The sequence below is a fragment of the Gossypium arboreum genome, chromosome 4, assembly GCF_025698485.1.
Source record: "Gossypium arboreum isolate Shixiya-1 chromosome 4, ASM2569848v2, whole genome shotgun sequence".
Lineage (NCBI taxonomy): Eukaryota > Viridiplantae > Streptophyta > Magnoliopsida > Malvales > Malvaceae > Gossypium > Gossypium arboreum.
This window is the reverse complement of record NC_069073.1, coordinates 5254011-5280628: the sequence shown is the minus strand read 5'-3', so window position 1 is coordinate 5280628 and position 26618 is coordinate 5254011. Positions and strand designations below refer to the sequence as shown.

General features: G+C 30.0%; 1 protein-coding gene, 2 long non-coding RNA genes and 1 pseudogene across 3 annotated transcripts; 2 read left to right on the top strand and 2 right to left on the bottom strand.

Annotated features, from left to right (window-relative positions):
• The first annotated feature begins 1393 nt into the window (after positions 1-1393).
• LOC128291846 (uncharacterized) lies at positions 1394-1952 on the top strand. The gene is made up of 2 exons (XR_008281781.1): positions 1394-1591; positions 1856-1952. It is a non-coding gene; the product is annotated as an uncharacterized LOC128291846 (long non-coding RNA).
• Positions 1953-2227: 275 nt separating this feature from the next.
• On the bottom strand, positions 2228-4302 carry LOC108459795 (uncharacterized). The gene is made up of 3 exons (XR_001867410.2): positions 4034-4302; positions 3300-3671; positions 2228-2558 (listed from the first exon to the last, which is right to left on the bottom strand). It is a non-coding gene; the product is annotated as an uncharacterized LOC108459795 (long non-coding RNA).
• A 2995-nt stretch (positions 4303-7297) lies between these two features.
• LOC108457670 (ABC transporter I family member 10-like) lies at positions 7298-26579 on the bottom strand. The gene is made up of 5 exons (XM_053026724.1): positions 26484-26579; positions 26161-26352; positions 25748-25838; positions 7448-7593; positions 7298-7354 (listed from the first exon to the last, which is right to left on the bottom strand). The coding sequence occupies exons 1-5, from the start codon at positions 26577-26579 to the stop codon at positions 7298-7300; spliced, it is 582 nt and encodes a 193-aa protein (XP_052882684.1).
• On the top strand, positions 11663-14192 carry LOC108457669 (ABC transporter I family member 10-like; annotated as a pseudogene).
• Positions 26580-26618: the final 39 nt, after the last annotated feature.

Below are 26618 nucleotides of genomic sequence, written 5' to 3'. Positions count from 1 at the left end.
CCTTCTAAAAAACAAAAAAACTTGCAACTTTTCATTTCCTTCAATTGGATCACACTTAAATGTCAAATTGAATTCGTATTTTTGAAAATCAAGACAACATGTGTTTAATAAAATACCAATTTTGGGCGTCGCGAGGGTGCTAATACCTTCCTCGCGCGTAACCGACTCCCGAACCCTAAATTTTCTCTGGATTTTAACGTAGACCTAAACTTAGCCTTTTATTTGTTTTAATAAGAGATCTAATAGGTGTCCGATCACACCTAGGAAAAAGGATCGGTGGCGACTCCTGTTTATTTCAAAAATCAAACGTCAAATTTCAAACTTTTTTCAATAAATACATACAATTAGCGACCAAGCTAAGCTAAAATTTTATGTCGCTACATGTAATAACAATGCATAAATGCAATCTCAAAATAAATAATATATATATATATATATATATATATATATAAAAGGTTTAAAATAAGTGGTATTCAAAGTAATATACATACGTTAACTTAAGTAAATAATATATGAAATGGAAAAACTTAATATAAATAATATATATAGTAGTAATAATACTTGAAAGTGTTTGAAATAAAGAAATATGTACATGAGAATAAAATAAGAAACATTGTGAAATCGACAAAATAATTCAAAGTAATGAGTTAAAATAACACGTTTATTTTTAAGAAAATTAATAACTAAAACTTGATTGAAAGAAAAAAGAAGTCAAAGGGATAATTTATAAATAAAACAAATCAGTAAAGTATAAAATTATATAAAAGAATTTTAAAACCAATAAATCATACAATAAATCAATGTAAAAATATGCAAAAAAAGAAATAAAAACCTTAATAATATGTATTTTATTAAAATAGTATATAGTAAAATAATATATGGAAAAATGAATAATAAAAATAAAATTTAAATTATGAATTAAAAACTTAATTTAAAAATTAAAATCGAAAGACAATTTGTAAATAACAAACTACCATAGGATCAAAATGTGAGGCGTATAAACTAACGAGGACTAAAAAACCAATAAACCAAACCCCCAAAATGAAACACTTAAGTGCGGACTAATTTGTAACAGCGCGCGAATTCCAAGGACAATTTAAAAGAATTTAAAAAAACTTAAACATGGCTCAATTGAATGTTAGCGCGAAGGGGGGGACTTAATGCGGAAATCCTCCATTTTGAGCCAAAATGCGTGGGTCCAGCACCAAAGGTGTTGTTTTATTTGCCATTTAAAAGATCAGCCTTTCTTGGAAGTCACCTCTCCAGATTTTTGAAGTTCCCCCTGATTTAGTTGCTACGTCTATTCAGCAAGATAGTGCTTTTAGAATCTTCTAAGAGGATTTAGTTGTATTTTTGTTTTTTCACCAAAAAAAAAAAAACCAAAAGCCATTGAATGGCATTCTGCCCTTTTTCTTTAGTAAAACCCTAGATTTTAACCCACCTTTTATTTGTTCTGCCGTTTTTTAGAAAAAGAAAGTAACGCCCCCCAAATCTCTGCTAGGGTTTCAACCCAGCTTTGGGGAAGCCGCAATGGAGGGTCATCGGCACTTCTATTCCTCCGTCACCGACACCGATCACGGCGTGAACCCAGGTAAGTCTCTTTCCCTTCAGTTTTTATTCTAAATCAATTTGTAAAAAATACGAAAAAAATAAAAGAATCTCATATTCGAAAAGAAAATTCTCGGAAAATAGTGAAAAACAACCTCTTAAACTTGGATCTAATAGTTGATTGCTATTGGTTTTCTCTTTGTATTGTTTTTCTCTCGTATTTGAAATAAAAAAAACCCATCCTCTACAATGAATTTTCGAAGGCTTTTTATAACCATTTTACAACTCGTTTTCAACATTTTTGCAGGTACATGGGCATGCACGCCTCTAACGTGGAGTGGTGGAGCAGCGCACGACGCGGAGGGGCGCGCGACGTGCGGTGCCTGGAGACCGACTTGGTTGTGGCGGCTGAAGCACTTAGGGTTTCCTATTTTGGGGTTTAGGTAGTTGAGTTAAGTTGGGTCTAATGGGTTTAAGGTTTGGGTAGTGATTTGGATTTTTATTTTTTTGTATTTTGGGTTTAAAAATTGGACTGTTTTGGTCTCTCTTTTTTTGTTTATTGTTTGTGGGTCTTGGGCCGGGCAATTTTGGCCCATTACAGTCAGGTCACTCGATACAACTTGAAAGTTCACTTAAAAAGTGAGAGGGTTTAAACAAAAATATAAATTTAAAAAATAGATTTAGACAAAAAAATAAGTCTCGTTTGAAAAACGGTCAAGCTTTGGGGTAAGAATTTTTTGCCTCTGCTGCATTTGGTCAAGTCTCAGCTTTAACGGTTTTTTCTTCTTTGACATAACAATAGTTATTCAAGAGTTTTAAGATCAGAAACTGAACTTAACTAACTACATAATAATTACCTGTTTGAACCATCATTCACATTTGAAACACTGAATGACTCCAGGGTTTTGTTCGGCAAATTAGAGAAATCAATGGTTAATTGGTCGCCCGAAAAATTAACTGGCAGAAGAACAAAGATTCCGACGACACAGGCAAAGGCAAACACTCTAACACTGCATTTGAAAAGAAAAAAAAAAACTAGAAATTAATTGAAGATTACATGCAGAAAGATAGATCCAGAAGAAACGTTGTAGTACAATAATGCACTTTTATATGCCACAAAAATATCAAGTTCATCCTGTTGAAAAAATCAACGAAAAAGAAAAGGTTTCCTTTGCTTGGGAAAAATAGACGCTATAATTTTGAACATGAAGCAGTGTGTCGAAATGATCCTACAAGTAGAAATATCAGTCTAGCAGAACACTCACCAAAAGAAACTTCACATGGCTCGATTATAACCAAACCAAGCAGGACAAAGTTAAGACTATGGTCCATTAAAACAAGTTTAAAAGAGTAGCTGAACTCATACAGAAGTCTTGCTATCAAAAGGAATTTTGTAATCTCACCAGTATAAGTTTATACTAAATGGACTCCAGCAAGATCACAACTTATATTGCAGCTTTTTTGCTTAGCCAAAACTGGCGTATTTGTAATATCGGCCTTGCAGACCTATGTTACTCGGACTCAAGTGTGTTGGTTTAGGGAGATGTGTATGTGGGTGTTCCAGAAAATAAAGTTGCATATCATAATTTGGTCAATCTTGCACTAAAGATTGCCTTGATAAATGGCTAGAATCTATAGCATCAAAGCTACAAATCTCCCAAAAGAAATGGATCACTATATGTTACAACCCATAGAAGTGAACTGCAGGTTCTATTCCTATTTTTGAAACTAAAGAAACATTTAATAATTACCAGAAGATAAAAATGCGCATAAACACGACAGCATCCAAGCCTGTAATTGACAATAATTCATCCTCAGATGGTTGCCATGCCCTTTTCAACCAACCAGGTGATGGTAGCAATCATTCCAAGTTGAACTCATCCTCTTCCTGAGCTTTTCTTTCACTGAACAACCGAGGCGAATATAGGGGGATATTACCTGGCTGGTTCCTCAATATCGAGTATAGAGCAAAAAACAAAAAGCAAAGACCAAGATTGATCCCAACAGAAGTTTAAAGGGCTGAAAGTATCATCTCTAAAAAGGCAGCTCTTATATATCAGCCCCTGTAAAATCACCAAATACAACAACTCAACTGCAGTCATTGACTGCCCAAACTGAATTCCCTGATTCAAAATTAGAAAGATTGTGTCAAAAATCGAAAATCCCAACACGGGAATGAACTTAGAACATATAAACTCATCAGCTGAGGAAACATAGCACACAGAATTTTGTTATCAGAACTTCAAAAACACAGCACCTTATGAACAAACTCTTAAACACTTACCCTCCATGATTCTACACAGTTCTCACTTGTCAGACAATTCAAAAACTCATATCAAGCTTAAGCTATAAAAAATGCTAATAATTGGCATTGGATTAAAACAAAACAACTGAAACCAGAAAAGAAATCTATGTTTCAATTAATATCTTTAATTCGATTTAGTGATAAAATAAAACTCAGAAAAAAAATTCAAAAAATAATCACCTTTACAAAGAGAGTGAGAAAGAACACCTGGTCAAAGACTTTGCAGAATGAACTGAAAGGTAAATAAATGAAGCAAGAACACAAAGCTTGGGTTGCTCGTGGTTACCAAGTAAAGAAAGACAAAGTCAAAGAAGGGAACTTTCGTACTCGATAAACATTCATAAGATCACTTGTAAAGAAGATAAACATATACATGTATAAAGTGCCGGTTTCTGTAGGGTTAATTTCACCGTATTTCCCCATTCACATTCTTAATTTTATCCATAAACTTCAAAGTATATATTTTTTTAACATTCTCAAACTATCAAGATTCTCTCTCTCCATCTGGTGTAACCATTGTCCTTTTTTTTGTTTTTTTTTTCTTTCTATTTTCTTATTTTTCATAGATAAATAATTAAAATAAAAATTTATGTTATAATTAAAAACAAAATTTTAATTTTAATTAGTTATAAAATATTTAATTTAATTTTATTTTTAATTTTTTGTAAATTTCTCTTTTTATTCTATATAAATAAATGAAAAATAAATAAATAATGATTTAGATTACAATGTAAATTAATATTTTAATAAAAATAAATTATTGAACTAATTTATATTTTCTATTTTAGTAACATTTTTTCCTTCTTTATTTTCTTGGCAAAATTTCTTCCTTAACTAAAAAAAAAAAATTGGCTCACCGCTCATAAAGATAAATATGTATTATTTAATTGTCTTAAATATATTTCTAATCTTAATTTTTTATTTATCATTTCATACGTAAATATGAATAAAAATAAGTAATATTTTATATTAGTTAATACAAATTTATTTGCACTAACTTAATTTATAAAAGTAAAAATAAATGATGAACAGATATATATATGAACTATGAAGTCTTGTATATATATGAACAATGAAGTCTTGTTTTCTGTCGGGTTAATTTCACCGTATGTAATCACATTCTTTATTAGTTAATATATTTTGTGATGTCATCAGGTTTGACAATTTATTTGAACGAAAAGAAAAAGGACTTGACAATTTATTTTATATATTTTGCTAGCCTTGGCGCCTTGCGGGGATGGCCATGTTTACGAGTGAAACAACTATCATTATATATAAAACTGCTACCACCATAACCTAAAAAGCTCTAAAAAAAACAATGGGATTTTCTCAGAATTCTTCATCATCAAGATTTTCGTTGGGTTTTTCCGGGGATATTAATATGGAGGGGGATACAAAAATCATGGCATTGATCCAGCTTACCGGCATCTCTGTTATTTTTCTGTTTAACCTCGTTTTAGTTTGCACAAAACGACGTGCTTCTGTTGCTTCAAGTCGTCTTGAAAGTATCTCTGGGGAGGCCGACGTTGACGTAGAACTTCCCTAGATATGATGGTAAAACGTTCATTTCTCTTCCCCTTCTAGCTTTTTTTATAAAGCATATAATGTTGGAATTTTTATTTTTATAAAGCAAACGAATTTCTCAAACATGTTCAGCATCGGTTTTTTCACTTTGATAAGAGCCCTTGAATTCGCCTGAAGAGGATCATGGGACAATGGTGCCACATGTGGGAGGCAATACTTGTAGTATAATAAAAAGAATTATCACTATATTTGTTATAATTTAATCGGTCAAAATTTATTTTATTATAAATAATTAACTTTTTTCAATAATGTATTTTATTTGCAGATCACTCCCTTTCCGGCGGTTGGTACGGTAGCTCCGGTGGGAGGAGTTTTATGGTGTTAAAGAGAATAAAGTTGCTTTTGGTGATAGAGTGTTATCTGTAACTGGATTTTATGTAAGGCTTTGTGCTTCCTTCTATTATGCAATAAAAGTGGATTGAACTTATTTTATTTCTTTGGCTTTAAAGATGATTTCGGTGTTTTTGGGTTTAATTGCGTTGTGCTCCTTAATTTTGTTTACTGTTTTTTAATAAAATTATTGATTATTGTCACGGTAATTAAGTAAAAATTCTGCCACCTAGCAAGTGGAGGGAAATGGACCAATTGATTAGCTTCATCCACTACACATGTTGTGAATCTAATATTTTCAATCTATTTAATACTTGGGTGCTTAGTGTTAAGAGGTTAGAAAGATCTTTGATAAAACACTATATTAAATTTTTAATTTATTTGTTTAATTATTCTCTTTTTATAACTTTGACAGTTTAATTGATTTGATACGATAAATAAAAACGACAACAAACAAAGAGATTTAAAATTTTGTGATGAGTATAGAAATCAAAATGGAATATAAAGTAGCAATTGTCAATAAAACTATAAATTTTTTAATATAGGTATTAGTATTAAAATTAATTTAGTAAATAATATAATTTTTAGTCCCAATATTAAATTTTCTTTCTTGAACTTATTGTTTATTGTTATTCGTAGTCAAATTTTTTAAACATCTATTTTTTAAAGGCTAATTCGTTATAAGTTTTTTTTTTGCCAATTTTGACAATTGAAATCTGTTTAATCCAATTTGGGAAGAAGCTGATTAAGTAGTAAGCATGAGTGTATGGCTAGCCATTTTGCAGGCTGGATGGTTGGTACATGGCAATGGTATCCCACATTTTAACAAGATCTTTCACACTCAATGAACCCAAGTAATATATATAAAAAGCTTATTTGTATGAAATTTTATTTCAGAAACTAAAAGGCAAGTTTTCTATTAATTTCTGCATCCTTGGGTGCAAAAACAAGCTCCTACAACGAGAGTTCAAACAATTGTGGAGTAAGTAATAATGGTTCAAAACCATAGACAATTCTTCTTCCCATAAGCTTTGATGCCTTGCTTGTTCCTAATGAGCTTAGCAAAGTTCAGCCCAGATCATGTTATTGCTATTGATAGTCGCAAGTAACAAAACTTAGCAAATTGCTTCACATTTTTTTGTTTTAATTGGAAGCATTTATAGCAACCATGGTTGCGTGTTCCTGTTCTTGCTTTTCAGTCAGAGAAGCTCAACTATGAGAGATTGTGAACCTGTCCTCAAAGGTGGAATCCCACCATTAAAATGATCTCAAGATACCATTCATTTTCCATTTCCATGGTATCATTTGGTTCTGACTCACAGTGAGTTACAAATACTGTATCAGCCAAGCAGATTTTTGGTCACTGAATGACTGGTCATGATACCGCAGCTATTGACATCGACTGAAGCATTGGCAAATCATAAACTTCCCACCTTCAGCAAGCTTTGCACCAATTTGGACATATTAGTACTAACCAACAAAGCTAAGCTTACAAGTTTCAAATATATTTTTTAACAACATCCTGTATTATTATCCAACAATGGCAACCCTTTGCTTTTGACCATCGCTAAGAGTTTGAACTGGCCTCTGGAAGAAATTAAAGATGATAAACCTTGAATAAGCATACAATATTCAACATCCTGTATTATTATCCAAAAGCTGTTGAATACAAAATCTTACATGTAGGTATTCAGACATGCCAACAGCATCCAAAGCTTTTGACACCCTGGATCTAACTTTAGAGTTCGTTAAGTTTAATCTCCCAAGGCAAAATGCAACATCTGCTTCAACTATAGGCATCGCAACCTGCTTGGTGAGAGATGCCTCTGGTGTTTATGAACTCAGGTTAGTTCATTTTATAAATCCATTACTAGTATAAAAGATTGTTCATATTAGTATTGTTGCTCAACAAAATCATTAAGACACAGTTTTTTGTCCAATATATTGACATGTCTGAAAAGCCAAAAGGGGTCATTAAACAAAATGCGGTCATTAAGATAGCAAATACACATTATAAAGGCTGCAGCATAGAAGCATAACTTCAAGGAAAAGGCAGTAGCAGCTAAGAAGATGACATACCTATTAAAAGTTATTTCTTCTAAAACGGAAAAATGACCCAGGACATAACCATTGGCATGTATACAACAGAGCACAAGCAGCAGCACTGGAAGTAATAGTGCTGAAGCTGGTGTTGATTGCAGCAAAGAAAATCCATGCAGGCCCGAGAATGGCTCCTTTAGGGATGGGGGGAAAAAGGAGGAAAAAAAGGTCATAATTCTTGTAAAAACAGCAGAAGGCTTTCAAACCAATCATATCTTGTCGTATTATGTACAAGAAACCAAATCAGACACATTCCTTTCAGTTAGTAGAGTATATTGTGGGTCACTGCAACAATGAGAGAGGAAAAAGAAAATATAAAGCTAACACGAAGGAGAAACAAGTACTATACCATTTCAAAAACTGAATCTATCACTATGTTCTAAAAATTCTTTTATAAACGTAAATAAACTTTAAGAAAGGCACTCTAGGGTATCCACAATTTTCTTCCTCAATTCTCGAGTTCTACTTTTATATAGACATTCAATACCTTTAAGGTACATGTCAGATCCACAAAAAAGTAGAATTTGGGGGGGGGGGGGATGATCATTCATCATTTCTTAAGCTTTGGTTTTCTGCGAAAAAACTGTCACAGATGGTGCAGAGGTACCATGTTTTCAAAGTTACTTGGTGTCCTTATCCTATGCCTAGGATAAGAGAACCTAGGCACCTTCAACTGGCAAAATAATTAGTTCATGCTCTTCATATGGAAATTGAAGTTGAACCATTATCCGCGCCAGTTGAGGCAAGTAGCATTCTCTTTTAGATTATCGGTGCTTATACTGATATAGGGTAAAACATAAATTTTGAGGGCGTATCTTTAAAAGGGTAGATTTACCGCAACCATTAGGTCCAAGAAGCATCCACAACTGTCCGGAAGGAATCCGAATTGAACAATCCTTGAGAATTGGCACCATTTTGCCTTGCCTCGTATTAACCGAGAAGTTAATATTATGACCCTCGATGGCAACACTTTCAGTTGCATTATCCCTGCAACCAAACAACGCAAACTGAAACACCCACGAGAAGAAAAAGGCCAAAAAAGGGTGACAAGCATGAAGTCACTATACACTTGGCCATATGATCAATTACTGTATTTTGCGACCTCAGAATATGACGAATAATAGCCTTCCAATTTCGACATAATAAATTATGAATAAAAGACATTTCAATCAAATGACTATCTACAACTCCGTCAACTAAAACTAGTTAAAGTAAGTTCAAGTAAAAGAGTATTATCACGTTCTATTTCCATCTATCGATAGTAAATTTTATTGAGTTTATTCTTTTAGCATAATAATGGTCAAACTTACTAGCAAATTAAAACATGGTTTATAGTTACACAGCCTCCGAGGAAATGGTTTCAACCATCCACTAAACAACACAATCTAAAAGGCTTCCATTGAAAATATATTATGATTAAAATAAAAGTTTATACTAACATGAAAGATGTACATGATTAATTTGTTTTTAAAGTATATAAGATATTTGTTGAGTTTAAATTAAAATTATAATATTAAAAATCATATATTTCACATATCGCAATTAAAAATAAAAATTGCCAATCATTCAAAATATAATTAAATTAACAAAATGATACAATGAATAGAATATTTCCTAAATTAAAAATAAAATAACATCATAGTTAAAATCTAAATTTAAAAATTAAAATTAAAATTAAAAATTAAATTATTTTAAAATAAAAAGATTAAAATTAACCCCAAATCAAACTTTGAATATTAACTCTTCAAGTTTCATTTTTCTTTGAGCTTTTAATTGCATTCTTTTCTCACATATGCTGTTTATATTTTTTCAAAATAAAAAATAAAAAACCTTCCTTCATTTTCTCTATGACTCTTCTTCTCTCTCGATGAGATGAGATCGTCTATTGCCAAATATGTACCGTTCATCTCCATTTTCAACCCTTCATCTTCTAATGTATCCTACGATCTCTTCATGAGATCATCTATCAATCTCAATTAAGCTCTTTCCTTGACGTGCACCACGATATGGCTACTCTTAAACACTTTGATGATGCTTACTAGTGGCACCTCTTTAACTCTTGTGTTAGAAAAATCACAAAACCATTCATTTATGATGTTTGGTATGAAAAAAGAATGAATCCTACTCGAAATCAACAATGACGATATCATTTTTTATGTTGAAGAGAATTCTAACATCTTCTATGTTAAAAGGTGCGGTAAAGATTTCCTAAACTCGACTATTTTAATTAGTCAAACATGTTAAGAAAAATGATATACGAGTTGTGCTATTTACTTATTGTATTTATAACTTATGATTTTCATATAGCAACTTCACTTGCAACAAAAAACATAGTATTTTCATATAAGCATGACTAGTAATTATCATTTATTAAATGAAAATGATCTTAACGAAAATATTATTTCAATAAAATGATTAATTTTCACATGAAGAAATCCATCTATCATCTTTTACTAAATAAAAATACTGGAATTAAAATATCAATTCAAGAAACTATTAACTTCCCTAATTAAATAGTTTACTATGAATTTAGAACAGCATGAATTTAGAAATTTGATTACTTGAATTTAGTAACTTATGATAAATTAATTAATTTAATCGATAACTCATATTGATTAAATAAACTTGTTATATTTATGAATTTTATAATTAATCATGTAAAAGAATGTAAAATGAAATATGTATAAAAGTAATAACACATGCATCTGCCTACTTTATTTATTTGATGGGAATTTATAAAATTTTATGATAAATTTACAACTATTGTCTCTTTATAACAGTATATTATTATAAGTATATAACAATCACTTTTCTATAATAGACAAAATTTAAACAGACAAATGGAGTTAAGACATGATTAATTGTAATTAAACCTTAAATTGTTACAAAAGCGAAAACAAATTATCATAATTTTAAAATTAAAATATAGTTTAATATATTAAAATTTAATATTATTTGATACAATATATTATAGTTTGATATGATTTGATATAAGTAATATATTTATGTTAATAATTATTAACCTTTAAAATTATTTCTTAAAAAAACCCTTTAAAATTTGTTGTTGTATATTTACTTAAAACCAATTTCTCAAATAAATATAGAGCCTTTTTACATAAATAAAATCATAGAATTATTTTAAAAACATGTTTTTAAAACTTGTAATAAGAAGTTTAGAGGTGTTAGGTAAAAAGTAAAATGTTTTAAATAAAAACAAATTATTATAACTTTTTGTAATAAATTTTATTTATATTCATTTTAGAATTGTTAATATATTTTGGGTTTAATAATAAATTTGGTCACTAACGTTTATATATTTTGTTAAAATGACTCTAATTGTATTTTGAGTCTTTTTTACCATCAACTTTTAATTTTTTTCAAACAACTTTTACTAACATATTTAATGAATAAATTCAAGGTTTCAATTTTTCATACGATTATTTACTAAAATTTTTTAATGAGTTAAATTTTTTAAATATTGTATTTATATGGTAATTCTCCTTGAGTATATGCTTGGTAAAAGAAATATTAATTTAGATTTAACTTGTCATTTTCTTCATTTTATATAGTAATTTGTTAGTTTTAAATCTTAATATTTTAATTGGTCCCAAAATCCCTGATAATGAGCATAACACAATAAATTTCATGGCTATTATAAACTTCGAGTTTATAGTTTTTATTATCTTAATTTTATTTATTTAATTACATTTATTTGTAAAGGATTGGATACCATACCATATCTCATTTGATATTTTATCAATTTTATTATTATTAACAAGTCAAAATTTTAATATTTTTAAGCTTAAAATTTGATGAAATATTATTAAATAATTGGGATGAGATTCGGGATGATATGGTCTGCTTGATTCATTCGATCGATACCCGTTCAACATAACCATAGCAAAGAGTAGCATGAATCTGTCTACTCTTGCTCGTACCTCTCTGCTCCATCTATCTCCTCTTCGCTCAACTTCTTTGACGAGGCTCAAAATCCCCCATTGGCTCCCTTATCCATCAAATTCTTTTCAGCTAAGCGTTTTCTCGAACAATTCATGCTTTTTCCCCTTTTTTGGCCTTTTTCTTCTCGTGGGTGTTTCAGTTTGTGTTGTTTGGTTGCAGAGATAATGCAACTGAAAGTGTTGCCATCGAGGGTCGTAATATTAACTTCTCAGTTAATACGAGGCAAGGCAAAATGGTGCCAATTCTCAAGGATTGTTCAATTCGGATTCCTTCCGGACAGTTGTGGATGCTTCTTGGACCTAATGGTTGTGGTAAATCTACCCCTTTAAAGGTACGTCCCCAAAATTTATTTTTTTTACCCTATATCAGTATAAGCATTGATAATCTAAAAGAGAATGCTACTTGCCTCAACTGGCGCGGATAATGGTTCAACTTCAATTTCCTTATGAAGAGCATGAACTAATTATTTTGCCAGTTTAAGGTGCCTATGTTCTCTTATCCTAGGCATAGGATAAGGACACAAAGTAACCTTGAAAACATGGTACCTCTGCACCATCTGTTACAGTTCGTTTTGCAGAAAACCAAAGCTTAAGAAATGATGAATAATCATCCCCCCCTCTTCCAATTCTACTTTTTTGTGGATCTGACATGTACCTTAAAGGTATTGAATGTCTATATAAAAGTAGAACTCGAGAATTGAGGAAGAAAATTGTGGATCCCCTAGAGTTCCTTTCTTAAAATTTGTTTACGTTTATAAAAGAATTTTTAGAACATGGTGATTGATTTAGTTTTTGAAATGGTATATTCCTTGTTTCTTCTTCATGTTAGCTTTATATTTTCTTTTTCCTCTCTCATTGTTGCAGTCGCCCACAATGTATTTTGCTAACTGAAAGGAATGTGTCTAATTTGGTTTTTTGTACATAATACGACAAGATATAATTGGTTTGAAAGCCCTCTGCTGTTTTTACAAGAATTATGACTTTTTTTCCTCCTTTTTCCCCCATTCCTAAAGGAGCCATTCTCTCGCCTGCATTGATTTTCTTTGCTGCCATCAGCACCAGCTTCAGCACTATTACTTCTAGTATTGCTACTAGTGCTCTGTTGTATACATGCCAATGGTTATGTCCTGGGTCATTTTCCCTTTTTAGAAGAAATAACTTTTAATAAGTATGTCATCTTAGTAGCTGCTACTGCCTTTCCCTTGAAGTTATTCTTCGATGCTGCAGCCTTTATAATGTGTATGTGCTATCTTAATGACTGCATTTTGTTTAATGACCCCTTTTGGCTTTTCAGGTATGTCAATATTGGAAAATTTGTCTCTTAATGATTTTGCTGAGCAACAATACGGATATGAACAATCTTTTATACTAGTAGTGGATTCCTAAACGGAACTAACCTGAGTTTACAAGCACCAGAGGCATCTCTCACCATGCAGGTTGTGATGCCGACAGTTGAAACAGATATTGCATTTGGCCTTGGGAGATTAAAACTTGACTAATTCTGAAGTTAGATCCAGGGTGTCCAAAGCTTTGGATGCTGTTGGCATGTCTGAATACCTACAGGTAAAATTTTGTATGCCACAGCTTTTGGAGAGTAATACAGGATGTTGAATATTGTATGCTTACTCAAGGTTTATCATCTTTAATTTCTTCCAGAGGCCAGTTCAAACACTTAGCGGTGGTCAAGAGCAAAGGGTTGCCATTGCTGGTGCTTTAGCTGAAGCATGTAAAGCTCTGCTTCTGGATGAGTTTACGACTTTTTTGGATGAAAGTGATCAGGTGAGTAATAGTAGACACAAGGTAAAGTGTGTACCAATATTTACTGAAGCAAGTTTTGCATAAGTGTACAACATGTTAAAATGCCCAAGAAAAACATATAGTAAGACAAGCTTAGTAACAGTTACAACTGTTGGCATGGCAATTGTTGAAATAGCATTATTGTCTTACCTATGAACGCACCATTACCATTAAGCACCGTATAGATTAAACAGCATATTTCTTTTACTTTTAAGTAACTTAGTGGTCTATTTTCATAATTCTACAAGGGAATAAAAGGGAAACAACAATGAACCCGTAGTCTTCATCTGGTCCGTACAGTTGAAGTTTAAGTTTTAAGAGTGGTGTGTATTATATGTGATCCTGGATATTCCTTCGATTGGATGTTTCTACATAACTGATTATATAAATGAGCAAACAGTTACTTATTCCTCGATAGTTCAAGCTTTTTGTCTGAATCAAAGCGATTGGTATGATCTGATTAGATGGGTTTTATGTAAGACTTTGAGCTACGTTGTATGGTGCAAAAATGGATTGAACTTATTTGATTTATTTGACTTTAAATATGATTTGGGTGTTTTTGGTTTTAATTGTGTTGTACTCCTTAATTTTGTTTACTTTTTTTTTTTATTAAATTATTGATTATTGTCTTAATAAAGAAGGTAATTAAGTAAAAACTATGCCACATAGCCAGTGGAGGGAAATGGACCAATTGGTTAGCTTCATCCACTACACCTGATGTGAATCTAACATTTTCAATCTATTCCAAACTTGGGGTGCTTAGTGTTAAGAGATTAGTAAGACAAGTGAAAACTTGATTTCAGCTTTGATAAGAGATTTCAGTCTTGTTTAGAAAATGGGTTGAGCCTTGGTTAAGAATTTTTTATCTTGGCTTGACTCAAATTTATATAAAAAAAACATTTTGTTATTTTGATGATGTTTTCACTATTTTACTATTATTTTATTGTTATTATTTAGATATTATATAACTATTATTTTATTATTAATTTTGTTACTATTTTAAAGACATTTACTTGTTAAGTTACACTATATCTTAATGTAATTTAAGTATAAATTATTTTAATTTATTTTAATTTGCTGAAAAAATATTTTTAAAATTAATTCCTATATTTTTATATTTTTAAACAATTTAATTTTTCCTCTTTTTTTTCCTCCCTTTATTTTTCTCTTTCGCATATTCTTCACCAAATGATAATTGCGTTTTTTTGGAGTGGGTTAATCGAATTGACTGGGTGCTGTTGGCCTACAACTTTTACCACACCAACAAAATGAGAGAAACTAGAAGCAAATGTCAACGCAAGTTATCCTTCTGAGTACTTCCAGGTTTTCATGGTCCTTACTCCTTTTTCCCAATCTGGAACTAGACTTTTGTAGTAAAAAAATAGTCTAAACCAGCTTTGACTTTAACTAGGTAGGTAGGTTGGGGTATCTCATTTGCAAATTAGATACCCTTATCCAGCTTTCATCTTTCGATTTTAATTTCATATTGATCAAGTATAAATAGAACTATTTATAGGTTGGATTAGTTGTTCAAGCTTGAAGGCTTGTTTGAAATTTGGAAGGGTTTAAGAAAAAATAATAGACTTACAAAAGAGTTTGGATAAAAAAATCAGGAATGCTTATAATATGAGCCGGGCATGGGTTTAAACCTTCAAGACTTGAATCCGATTTCATCTTAACCATTTTTAAGTTTATAATATTTTATATTATATAATTTAGAATACCTTAAAAAATAAACATATATTAAATATATAATATTATTTCAAAATAAACATTAAAATAATATTAAGATACTATATAAAAAATTTCAATAAATAAAAATGTATAAAATTATTAAATATTAAAATAAAATAAATATTTTTAAAAATAATGAATTGACAAATATAGATGAATTTTTAAAAAATTTAGGTTGAAAGGGTAGATGCGTAGTATGGTACAATGTTATTTAAAACTAATTTTTATTTATGTTCTTTATAGGACACTTTTGTTAATATTTCTTGGGATCTGGCCTCAACTTCTTGGAAAAGAAGAAAAACGATCCCAACCAATCATTCCCATTTCCATCTTTGGGTATTGGTGGAAAACATAGACTTTCATACCTTGCTTTTCTCTTTTTTTTTTTTTTTTTTTGGGCGGTTGCGTGCGGGGGTAGGCACCCATTTGTTTGAAATTGCTTTAAATTTTAAAATTTAACCTTGAATTGTTACAAAAACGAAAACAAATTATTATAGTTTTTAAAATTAATATTATTTGATATAATATATTATAGTTTGATATAATTAATATATTTATGTTAATAATTGTTAACCTTTAAAATTATTTCTTCAAAAAACCTTTAAATTAACTTATATATAAATATAATTTATTTAGCAATTTATATTATTATATGATATTTAATTAATTTTAAGCTTAAAGATGTAAAAAAATCTTTAATTTTTTAAAAAAAAGTAATTAAGTTTTTGTTTTATTTTTACATTCAATTGGATACTTGAACCTTTAAAATGTATAAAAAATCACCAAACTTTTTCAAAAAAAGCCTCTAATTTTTTTACACTTAATTGATCTTTCGAATGTCAAAATATATCAAAAAGACTTTTTGATCAATAACTTTAACAGTTGATTGTTAAAGTTAATTGTTTTAATTTTTTAGTTAAAGTCACCATGTACCTATCACAATCATGTGGAAAAATGATAAAAAAAACTAAATAAAAATTATAAAAGTTATTAAATTATAATAAAAATATTTAAATTTTATTAAAAATAGAAAAATATATAAAAATCATAAAATATATAGAAATATATAGAAATATAAAAATTTTAAAATTTTAAGAAAATTATAGAAAAATATAAAGAAATATAAAATTTGTAAAAGAAATTATAAAATTATCACATCAAAAAATATTTTATAATTTTTTATAATATTTTATAATTTTTAATATTTATTATTTTTGGAATGATATTGCCAGTGAAAAGCAGAGGATTGTCATCAACATATTCCAGTTAACGCTGAAATTGAAAATGACAATCATTTATGAGACTATTGTGTCAGAAAAATAACGAAGACATTCATTTATGATTGCCATTCCAAATCAAATCAAAGAATATAAAAGTAATGATATATGCATTTACCGTATTTTATTTATTTGATGAAAATTTATAAAATTTTATGATAAATTTATAACGATTATTTTTTATAATAACATATTGTTAGAACTATATAATAATTATTTTTTATAACAGATAAAATTTAAACAGATAAATGGAATTAAGACAGGATTAATTGTAATTAAACCTTAAATTGTTACAAAATTAAAAAGAAACTATCATAGTTTTAAAATTAAGATATAGTTTAATATATTAAAATTTAATATTATTTGATATAAGTAATATATTTATGTTAATAATTGTTAACCTTTAAAATTATTTCTTAAAAAAACCTTTAAAATTTGTTATTGTATATTTACTTAAAAACTATTTTCTCAAATAAATATAGAGCCTTTTTACATAAATAAAATCATAGAATTATTTTAAAATATGTTTTAAAAACTTGTAATAAGAAGTTTAGAGGTGTTAGGAAAAAAGTAAAATGTTTTAAATAAAAACAAATTATTATAACTCTTTTGTAATAATTTTATTTATATTCATTTTAGAATTGTTAATATATTTTGAGCTTAATAATAAATTTGGTTATTAACGTTTACATGTTTTGTTAAAATGACTCTAATTGTATTTTTAGTCTTTTTGGCCATCAACTTTTAATTTTTTTCAAACAACTTTTACTAACATATTTAATGAATAAATTCAAAGTTTCAATTTTTCATATGATTGTTTATTAAAAAATTCTATTGAGTTAATTTTTTAAAATGTTATATTTATATGGTAATTCTCTTAAATATGTATTTGGTGAAAGAATATAAATAAAATAAATTTAAAAAAATAATAAAATCTCATATCAAAGCTGGAATCAAGTTTTCCCTTCTTTCAGATCTTACTAATCTCTTAACACTAAGCACCCAACTTTGAAATAGATTGAAAATATTAGACATCAGGTGTAGTGGATGAAGCTAACCAATTGGTTAATTTCCCTCCACTGGCTATGTGGCATAGTTTACCTTTTTTTTTTTTTGGTGAACTTAAACAAAAGATTCCATAGAGTGGATCATAAGGGAATTATCATCCTGCAGGGATCCTCGAATATATGTTAAAAAAAAAAAAAGAGTAAATAAAATTAAGGAGTACAACACAATTAAAGCCAAAAACACCCAAATCATATTTAAATCCAAAGAAATCAAATAAGTTCAATCCATTTTTGCACCATACAACGTAGCTCAAATTAAGTTTTACATAAAACTCAGTTGCCATTCACCAAAAGCAAAAAGAAAGGAAATCAATAAAGAAGCAGCCAGAATAAGCACACAACTTTATTCCAAACACCATCAAACTCTCCCGACCGGAGCTACCGTACCACCCGGCCGACGGCGAGAAATCTACAGATAAATACAGTATTGAAAAAACTGAATAAATTATTATAAATATAGTGGTCATGATTTAACCATCTTAAAATATATTTGATTAAACAGCAACAACTATTGCCTCCCGCGCAGGCTGCTTCATTGTCCCATATCCCATCAAAGTAAAAAAAAAAAAAAAAAAACAATGCTAAACATGTTTGAGAAATTTGTTTGTTTTATAAAAATAAAAATTCCAAGATTATATGCTTTATACAAAAGCTAGAAAGGGAAGAGAAATGAACGTTTTACCATGATACCTAGGGAACTTCTACATCAACCTCGGCTTCCCCAGAGATGCTAGCAAGATGAGTTGAAGCGGTAGTGGCATGTCTTCGTCGTTTGATGCAAACAAACACGAGCTTGAACAGAAAAACAACAGAGATGCTGGTAAGCTGGATCAGTGCCATGATTTTCGTATCACCCTTCATGTTAATGTCCCCGGAGAAACCCAACGAAAATGTTGATGATGAAGAGTTGTCAGAAAATTCCATTGTTTTTCAGAGATTATTAGGCTAAGAAGAAGTATGTGAAGGAAAGATGAATTCACAAGGTAGCTTTATAGAAAAGGTATGTGCCCGGTAGTTTGTAGTTTAGTTACGCTGAATAAAATTTCATGTTGCAACCCTTTATTTACATAAAAAACCAAAGTCATCATGTTCCAACCCTTTATTTACATAAAAACCAAAGTAATATTTCATGTTCCAAGTCCAACCCACAACCTTTATTTACATGAAATCCAAAGTTGCAACTTGTAACCAATAATTTTATTGACCAAAGTTAGTTAATAAGATTGTTTACCAAATTTGTAACTCAATAATGTTATGGGTTACAACCTTGTCAACAAAATAGAGAATTTTTTTAATACAGGATAAATATTGAAATTAATTTATCAAATAATTTATTTATAAAGTAATATAAAATTTTTAGTCCCAATACTAAATTTTCTTTCTTGAACTTATTGTTTAGTGTTACAGGTAGTCAAATTTCTTAAACATCTATTTTTTAAAGGCTAATTCATTATAAATTTTTGTCAATTGAAATCAGTTTAATTTTTTGAACGATAAATAGATATATAAAATCTGTTTAATCCAATTTGGGAAGAAGAATAAGCATGAGCATGGGTAGCCATTTTACAGGTTGGATGATTGGCACTCGGCAATGATATCCCACATCTTAACAAGATATTTCACAGTCAATGAACCCAAGTGTATGTATATATATATATATATATATATAAAGCTTCTTTGTTTGAAAATTTTATTTCGAATACTGAAAGGTAAGTTTTCTATTAATTTCTGCATCCTTCAGTGCAAAAAGAAGCTCCTACGATGAGAATTCAAACACTGGTGGAGTAACTAAGATGGTACAAAACCATAGACAATTCTTCTTCCCATAAGCTTTGATGCCTTGCTTGTTCCTAATGAGCTTAGCAAAGTTCAGCTCAGATCATGTTATTGCTATCGATAGTCGCAAGTACAAAACTTAGCAAATTGCTTCACATTTTTTTGTTTTAATTTCTGCATGGTCCTTTTCCCAATCTGGAATTTTTACTTCACATCTAAAACCAGATTTTTGTAGTAAAAAAAAAAATAGTCTAAACCATCTCTGTCTTTAACTAGGTAGGTAGGTAGGTTGTGGTATTTCATTTGCCTTATCCAGCTTTCATCTTTTGATTTTAATTTCATACTGCAAAAATCAGAATTTAAACTTAAAGATCAAGTATAAATAGACCTATTCATAGGTTGGATTATTTGTTTAAGTTTGAAAGTCCGTTTAAAATTTGGAAGGGTTTGAGGAAAAATAATAAACTTGAAAAAAATGATTTGGATAAAAAAATTAGGACCGTTTAAAATATGAGCCGGGCATGGGTTTAAACCTTCAAGGCTTGATCCCGACCGATCCTACCTATCCATTTCTAAATTTATAATACTTTATATTATGTAATTTAGAACACCTTAATAAAATAAACCTATATTAAGTATATAATATTATTTCAATATAAACATTAAAATAACGTTAACATACTATATAAAAATTACAATAAATAAAAATATATAAAATTATTAAATATTAAAATATTTTTAAAAATTTTAAAATAATATATAAATTTAAAATGAATTTAAATTAATATTTTATAAATATGGATAAATTTTAAATAAAATTTAGGTTAAAAGGGTGGATGTGTTATTCTTTATAGGACAATGTTTTATAAAACTAATTTTTATTTATATTTTTATAGGACACCTTTGTTAATATTTATTGGGATGTGGCCTCAACTTCTTGGAAAACTATATTAAAATGATCCCAACCAATCATTTCCCATTTCAATCTTTGGGTAAATAATTTGGGGAAGTAAGGACAAATTGAAATAAATTCCTTTTGAATCTAAATCTTCTTTTAACGTACATCCATTTCCCCGAAATTGCTTTAAAATTTAACCTTTAATTGTAACAAAACGAAAACAAATTATTATAGTTTTTAAAATTAATATTATTTTATATAATATATTATAGTTTGATATAATTAATATATTTATGTTAATATTTGTTAGCCTTTAAAATTATTTCTTAAAAAAACTTTAAAATTAACTTACATATAAATATAATTTATTTAGCAATTTATATTATTATATCATGTTTAATTAATTTTAAAAATTCAAAAAAATTATAGAAAAATGAAAAAATATAAAATTCATAAAAAATTATAAAATTATTATATCAAAAAATATTTTATAATTTTTCTATAATATTTATTAATTATTAATTATTATTATTTTTTATCACATATCAGACCGTATTTTCACACATGATAGATTTGGGAGAGAGAAAAAAGGGATTCTGGAAGTTGTAGATTTGGTGTGCTTTTCAGGGCGGGCCCATATGCGACAAATATTCCTCCTCATATTTAACAAAAAGAACAATTGACTTCAATAAAAATGACACATGTTCACGCTAGTCTCAAATGGCAATTGGCATGTACGGGTACGTTCAGCTTCAGCTCCAGCGTGGGGCTCTAAACTTGGGTTGATCAGAAATTGTATATAAAACTCCCTATTAGTTTACCACTATAACCTAATAAGCTCTAAAAAAAAAAACAATGGGATTTAAAATCAGAATTTAAACTTAAAAAGATCAAGTATAAATAGAGTTATTCATAAGTAGAATTATTTGTTTAGTCTTGAAGGCTCATTTAAAATTTGGAAGGATTTGAAAAAAAATAATAAACTTAAAAAATAAGGTTTGGATAAAAAAATTAAAACCGTTTAAAATATGAACCGGGCATAGGTTTAAACATTTAAAGCTTGAGCCTGGTCGGTTCTTACGCATTTCTAAATTTCTAATACTTTATATTATGTAATTTAGAACATCTTAATAAAATAAATATAATATTATTTCAGTATGAACATTAAAATAACGTTAACATACTATATAAAAAAATTAATAAATAAAAAATATATAAAATTATTAAATATTAAAATATTTTTAAAAATTAAAAAATTATATAGATCTAAAATAAATTTAAATTAGTATTTTATAAATATGGATGAATTTTAAATAAAATATGGACGAAAATGTCGATGATGAAGAGTTGTTAGAAAATTCCATTATTTTTCAGAGATTATTAGGCTAAGAAGAAGTAAGGGAATCAAACATGGATTGGCACGGTAGCTTTAAAAGGTATGTGCAGGTCCTGAGTCCTCTCTCATTGTGGGCCACGGCAAACTAATTGCAAAGGTTAATATGGGAACTTTGATTGCAAAGTTTAATATGTCAACTTGGATTGGAAAGGTTAATATGGGAGCTTTGATTGCAAAGTTTAATATGTCAACTTGGATTGGAAAGGTTAATATGGGAGCTTTGATTGCAAAGTTTAATATCTCAACTTTGATTGCAAAGGTTAATATGGGAACTTTTTATTTATTTATTTATTTATATTCTTTATGACTTTGTCTACAGATAAAAACAATAAGAAATAAAGAGATTTAAAATTTTATGATGCACGTGTGGAATTGAAATAGAGTATAAAGTAATCATTGTTAATAAAATATAGAAAATTTTTAATATAGGTATAAATATTGAAATTAATTTATCAAATAATTTATTTATAAAGTAATATAAAATTTTTAGTCCCAATACTAATTTTTCATTCTTGAACTTATTGTTTAGTGTTACAAGTAGTCAAATTTCTTAAACATCTATTTTTTAAAGGCTAATTCGTTATAAATTTTTGCCAATTGAAATCAGTTTAATTCTTTGAACGATAAATAGATATATAAAATCTGTTTAATCCAATTTGGGAAGAGGCTGGTTAAGTAGTAAGCATGAAAATGGGTAGCCATTTTACAGGTTGGATGATTGGCACTCGGCAATAGTATCCCACATGTTAACAAGATATTTCACAGTCAATGAACCCAAGTGTATGTATATATATATATATATATATATATATATAAAGCTTATTTGTTTGAAATTTTATTTCAAATACTGAAAGGTAAGTTTCCTATTAATTTCTGCATCCTTCAATGCAAAAACAAGCTCCTACGATGACAATTCAAACACTTGTGGAGTAACTAAGATGGTTCAAAACCATAGACAATTCTTCTTCCCATAAGCTTTGATGCCTTGCTTGTTCCTAATGAGCTTGGCAAAGCTCAGCTCAGATCATGTTATTGCTATTGATAGTCGCAAGTAACAAAACTTAGCAAGTTGCTTGCTTTCAGTCAGAGAAGCTCAACTCTGAGAGATTGTGAAACTGTCCTCAAATACTGTATTAGCCAATCAGATTTTTGATCACTGGATGGCTGGTCATGATACCGCAGCTATTGACATCGACTGAAGCATTGACAAATCATAAACTTCCCACCTTCAGCAAGGTTTGCACCAACTTGGACACATTAACACTAACCAACAATGCTAAGCTTACAAGTTTCTAATATATTTTTTAACAAGGGAGACAAGTTGAAGAAGGAACTTACAGGATGGCTGATGCTTGATGGAGAGCTCTCTTCTGGTTGATATGCTCATTGCTAAAGAATATGACACAATTCGAGAATTCCCACCGAGTTATCATGATGGATTGATGCTACTATGGTTCTTGTGCATGCTGCACAGAAAAAATGTGGATTCACCGTCTCGAAATACGTCCATTCTTCATCCCAATTGATACTCCATCATAGTCAAATAGTAAATCAATTGAAATAGAAATAGCTTTCTTGTGATGAAGAGATGAAATTAAAAAAAAAAAAATTGAATGACAATACGGGTTAGTTTCCCCTACCCCTTGTTTGTATTTCTTGCAGTATAAGATTTTAAGTGTATCATCATAAATAATACATCCTTATTATTCTGAAGAGAAAGAACATCTGTACAACAACAATAATGATGACCCCATGGTACCATGAGAGAAGATTACAATAATATTGAGATGGGAACAGTGAAATTAGATTACAGAAAAACAAAGCATGTTCAAAAAGGCTCCAAAATCATATTCATAAACATACATCTGCTTTACCAAAACACAGTAAGTTGACATGGAAATCGTTGCTCAAGCATAGTAAATTTATTATACAAAAGATGATCAACATAGAGAAAGGAGGAACAAAAAGAGGAATGGATTCAAGAATTTAGACGCTCAATATGAGAAGATTGCTTGGCTTTGATGAACTTACTTATGCTTGCTGTATCACCATGCATAGTCACTCTTCCATCTTCCATGTATACTGCACCATCGGCATACTCGAGTTCTTCCAAATGATGGGTCACCCATCTAATCAGATCATACCAAGAGCTTTGATTCGGACAAAAAGCTCAAACTATAGAGGAATAAGTAACTGTTTGCTCATTTATATAATCAGTTATGTAGAAACATCCAATTGAAGGAATATCCAGGATCACATATAATACACACCACTATTAAAACTTAAACTGCAACTGTACGGACCAGATGAAGACTATGGGTTCATTGTTGTTTCCAATATATTGACATGCCTGAAAAGCCAAAAGGTCCAAAAGAGTAATTAAACAAAATGCAGTCGTTAAGATAGCACATACACATTATAAAGGCTGCAGCATAGAAGCATAACTTCAAGGGAAAGGCAGTAGCAGCTAATAAGGTGACATACTTATTAAAAGTTATTTCTTCTAAAAAGAGAAAATGACCCAGGACATAACCATTGGCATGTATACAACAGAACACAAGTAGCAGCACTAGAAGGAATAGTGCTGAAGCTGGTGTTGATGGCAGCAAAGAAAATCAATGCAGGCCAGAGAATGCCTCCTTTAGGGATGGGGGGAAAAAGGAGGAAAAAAAAGTCATAATTCTTGTAAAAACAGCAGAAGGCTTTCAAACAAATCATTTATTGTCGTATTATGTACAAGAAACCAAATCAGACACATTCCTTTCAGTTAGCAAAGTACATTGTGGGGCACTGCAACAATGAGAGAGGAAAAAGAAAATATGAAGCTAACATGAAGAAGAAACAAGGAATATACCATTTCAAAAACTAAATCTATCACCAAGTTCTAAAAATTCTTTTATAAACGTAAATAAACTTTAAGAAAGGCACTCTAGGGTATCCACAATTTTCTTCCTTAATTCTTGAGTTCTACTTTTATATAGACATTCAATACCTTTAAGGTACATGTCAGATCCACAAAAAAGTAGAATCGGGAGAGGAGGGATGATCATTCATCATTTCTTAAGCTTTGGTTTTCTGCAAAAAAACTGTAACAGATGGTGCAGAGGTACCATGTTTTCAAGGTTACCTGGTGTCCTTATCCTGTGCCTAGGATAAGAGAACATAGGCACCTTCAACTGGCAAAATAATAAGTTCATGCTCTTCCTATGTGGCTTGGAAATGTTAAAATGAACTGGCAATAAAGAAGGCATTAGCATTAGAGACTACACAGAAAATCAGTTCAACTATAAGACTACGAGATATGACCCGAGAGCTGAAGTGGAAAAGAAGGTTGACTATGTAGACCTGACATGAAAGTCAGGAAATATCAGAGAAGAAACTTTTTTAAAAAGAAATCCATGACCAACTGAAGCTATGAATTTAATAAATCAGACAATAGTCAGTGCAAAAACTTCAGGAAGGCAGTCCTCTTGAACAAATAGCTTCTGTAAGAACAGAAGAAACGTATAAAAATATATCTTCCTAGTCCTTCAATTTTACAAAACACATAGACCCCTTTAACAATGTTTACAAGTAAATGCATCCTCAGCCACAGAAGCTTCACACAAGTGAAATCAAGTAATCCTCAGAAGTATAAAACCACTTCAAGCTTCAACTATAATTCCTAAATAGTTCACATACGTCATAAGCTTAGCAGGACCATTTCTTCTTCTTTTGATCACCAAATATGAATGGCAATAGTTATGTTAACCATCTAACAGCACCAATATGGTTTTTGCAAACTCATGGTCAAGTCTAGTTGGAATACATAACTATATAGTTATAGAAACCATAACACCTTCATCATAAGCACCCCCAAACAAAAACCATTAGCTGGGAGACATAACTCATTGGTTTGATGGTAACAAAAGGAAGCCAAGAACAGAATCCAAAACATATATAGTTTTATAAAAGAGTATTTCCCAAGGAAAAGAACCAATAAGATGGTCTGGATTTTGGAATACATAACTCTTTGGCCTTCTAACGTATAAAACCCCGTTTGTAGGGGTCAAAAGACCTGCCAAGATCTGCATGACTCACAATATAGCCAACTCTTTTAATCCAGGCCATATTTTCAAAATTAGAAGAGAACCAACAGTTTATCAAACTCATAATGGCAGCCTAATTTTTCTGATATGACCAGTGCTACTTACCCATTAAAAAAGCCATTTTTTCCCCTGATATTTGCACTCGCTAAACATAGCATATATGGTAATCTGAAAACCCCAATGCCGAAAGTTGGCAAATTCATAAGGAAATTGAAGTTGAACCATTATTCGCGCCAGTTGAGGCAAGTAGCATTCTCTTTTAGATTATCGATGCTTATACTGATAAATTTTGAGGACGTACCTTTAAAATGGTAGATTTACCACAACCATTAGGTCCAAGAAGCATCCACAACCGTACGGAAGGAATCCGAATTGAACAATCCTTGAGAATTGGCAACATTTTGCCTTGCCTCGTATTAACCGAGAAGTTAATATTACGACCCTCGGTGGCAACACTTTCAGTTGCGTTATCCCTGCAACCAAACAACACAAACTGAAACACACACGAGAAGAAAAAGGCCAAAAAGGGGGAAAATGCATGAACTGTTCGAGAAAATGCGTAGCTAAAAAGAATTCGATGGATAAGAGAGCCAATGGGGGTTTTGACTCTTGTGTTAGACTCACAAGGCTATTCAGTTCTGATGTCTGATCGGGAAAAAGAAATGTGTCGTGTCGAAAATCAACAACATCATCTTTGATTTTGAAGGAAACTCTCAACATCTTCTAGGTTGAAAAGTACTATAAAAAGTAGTATAAAGA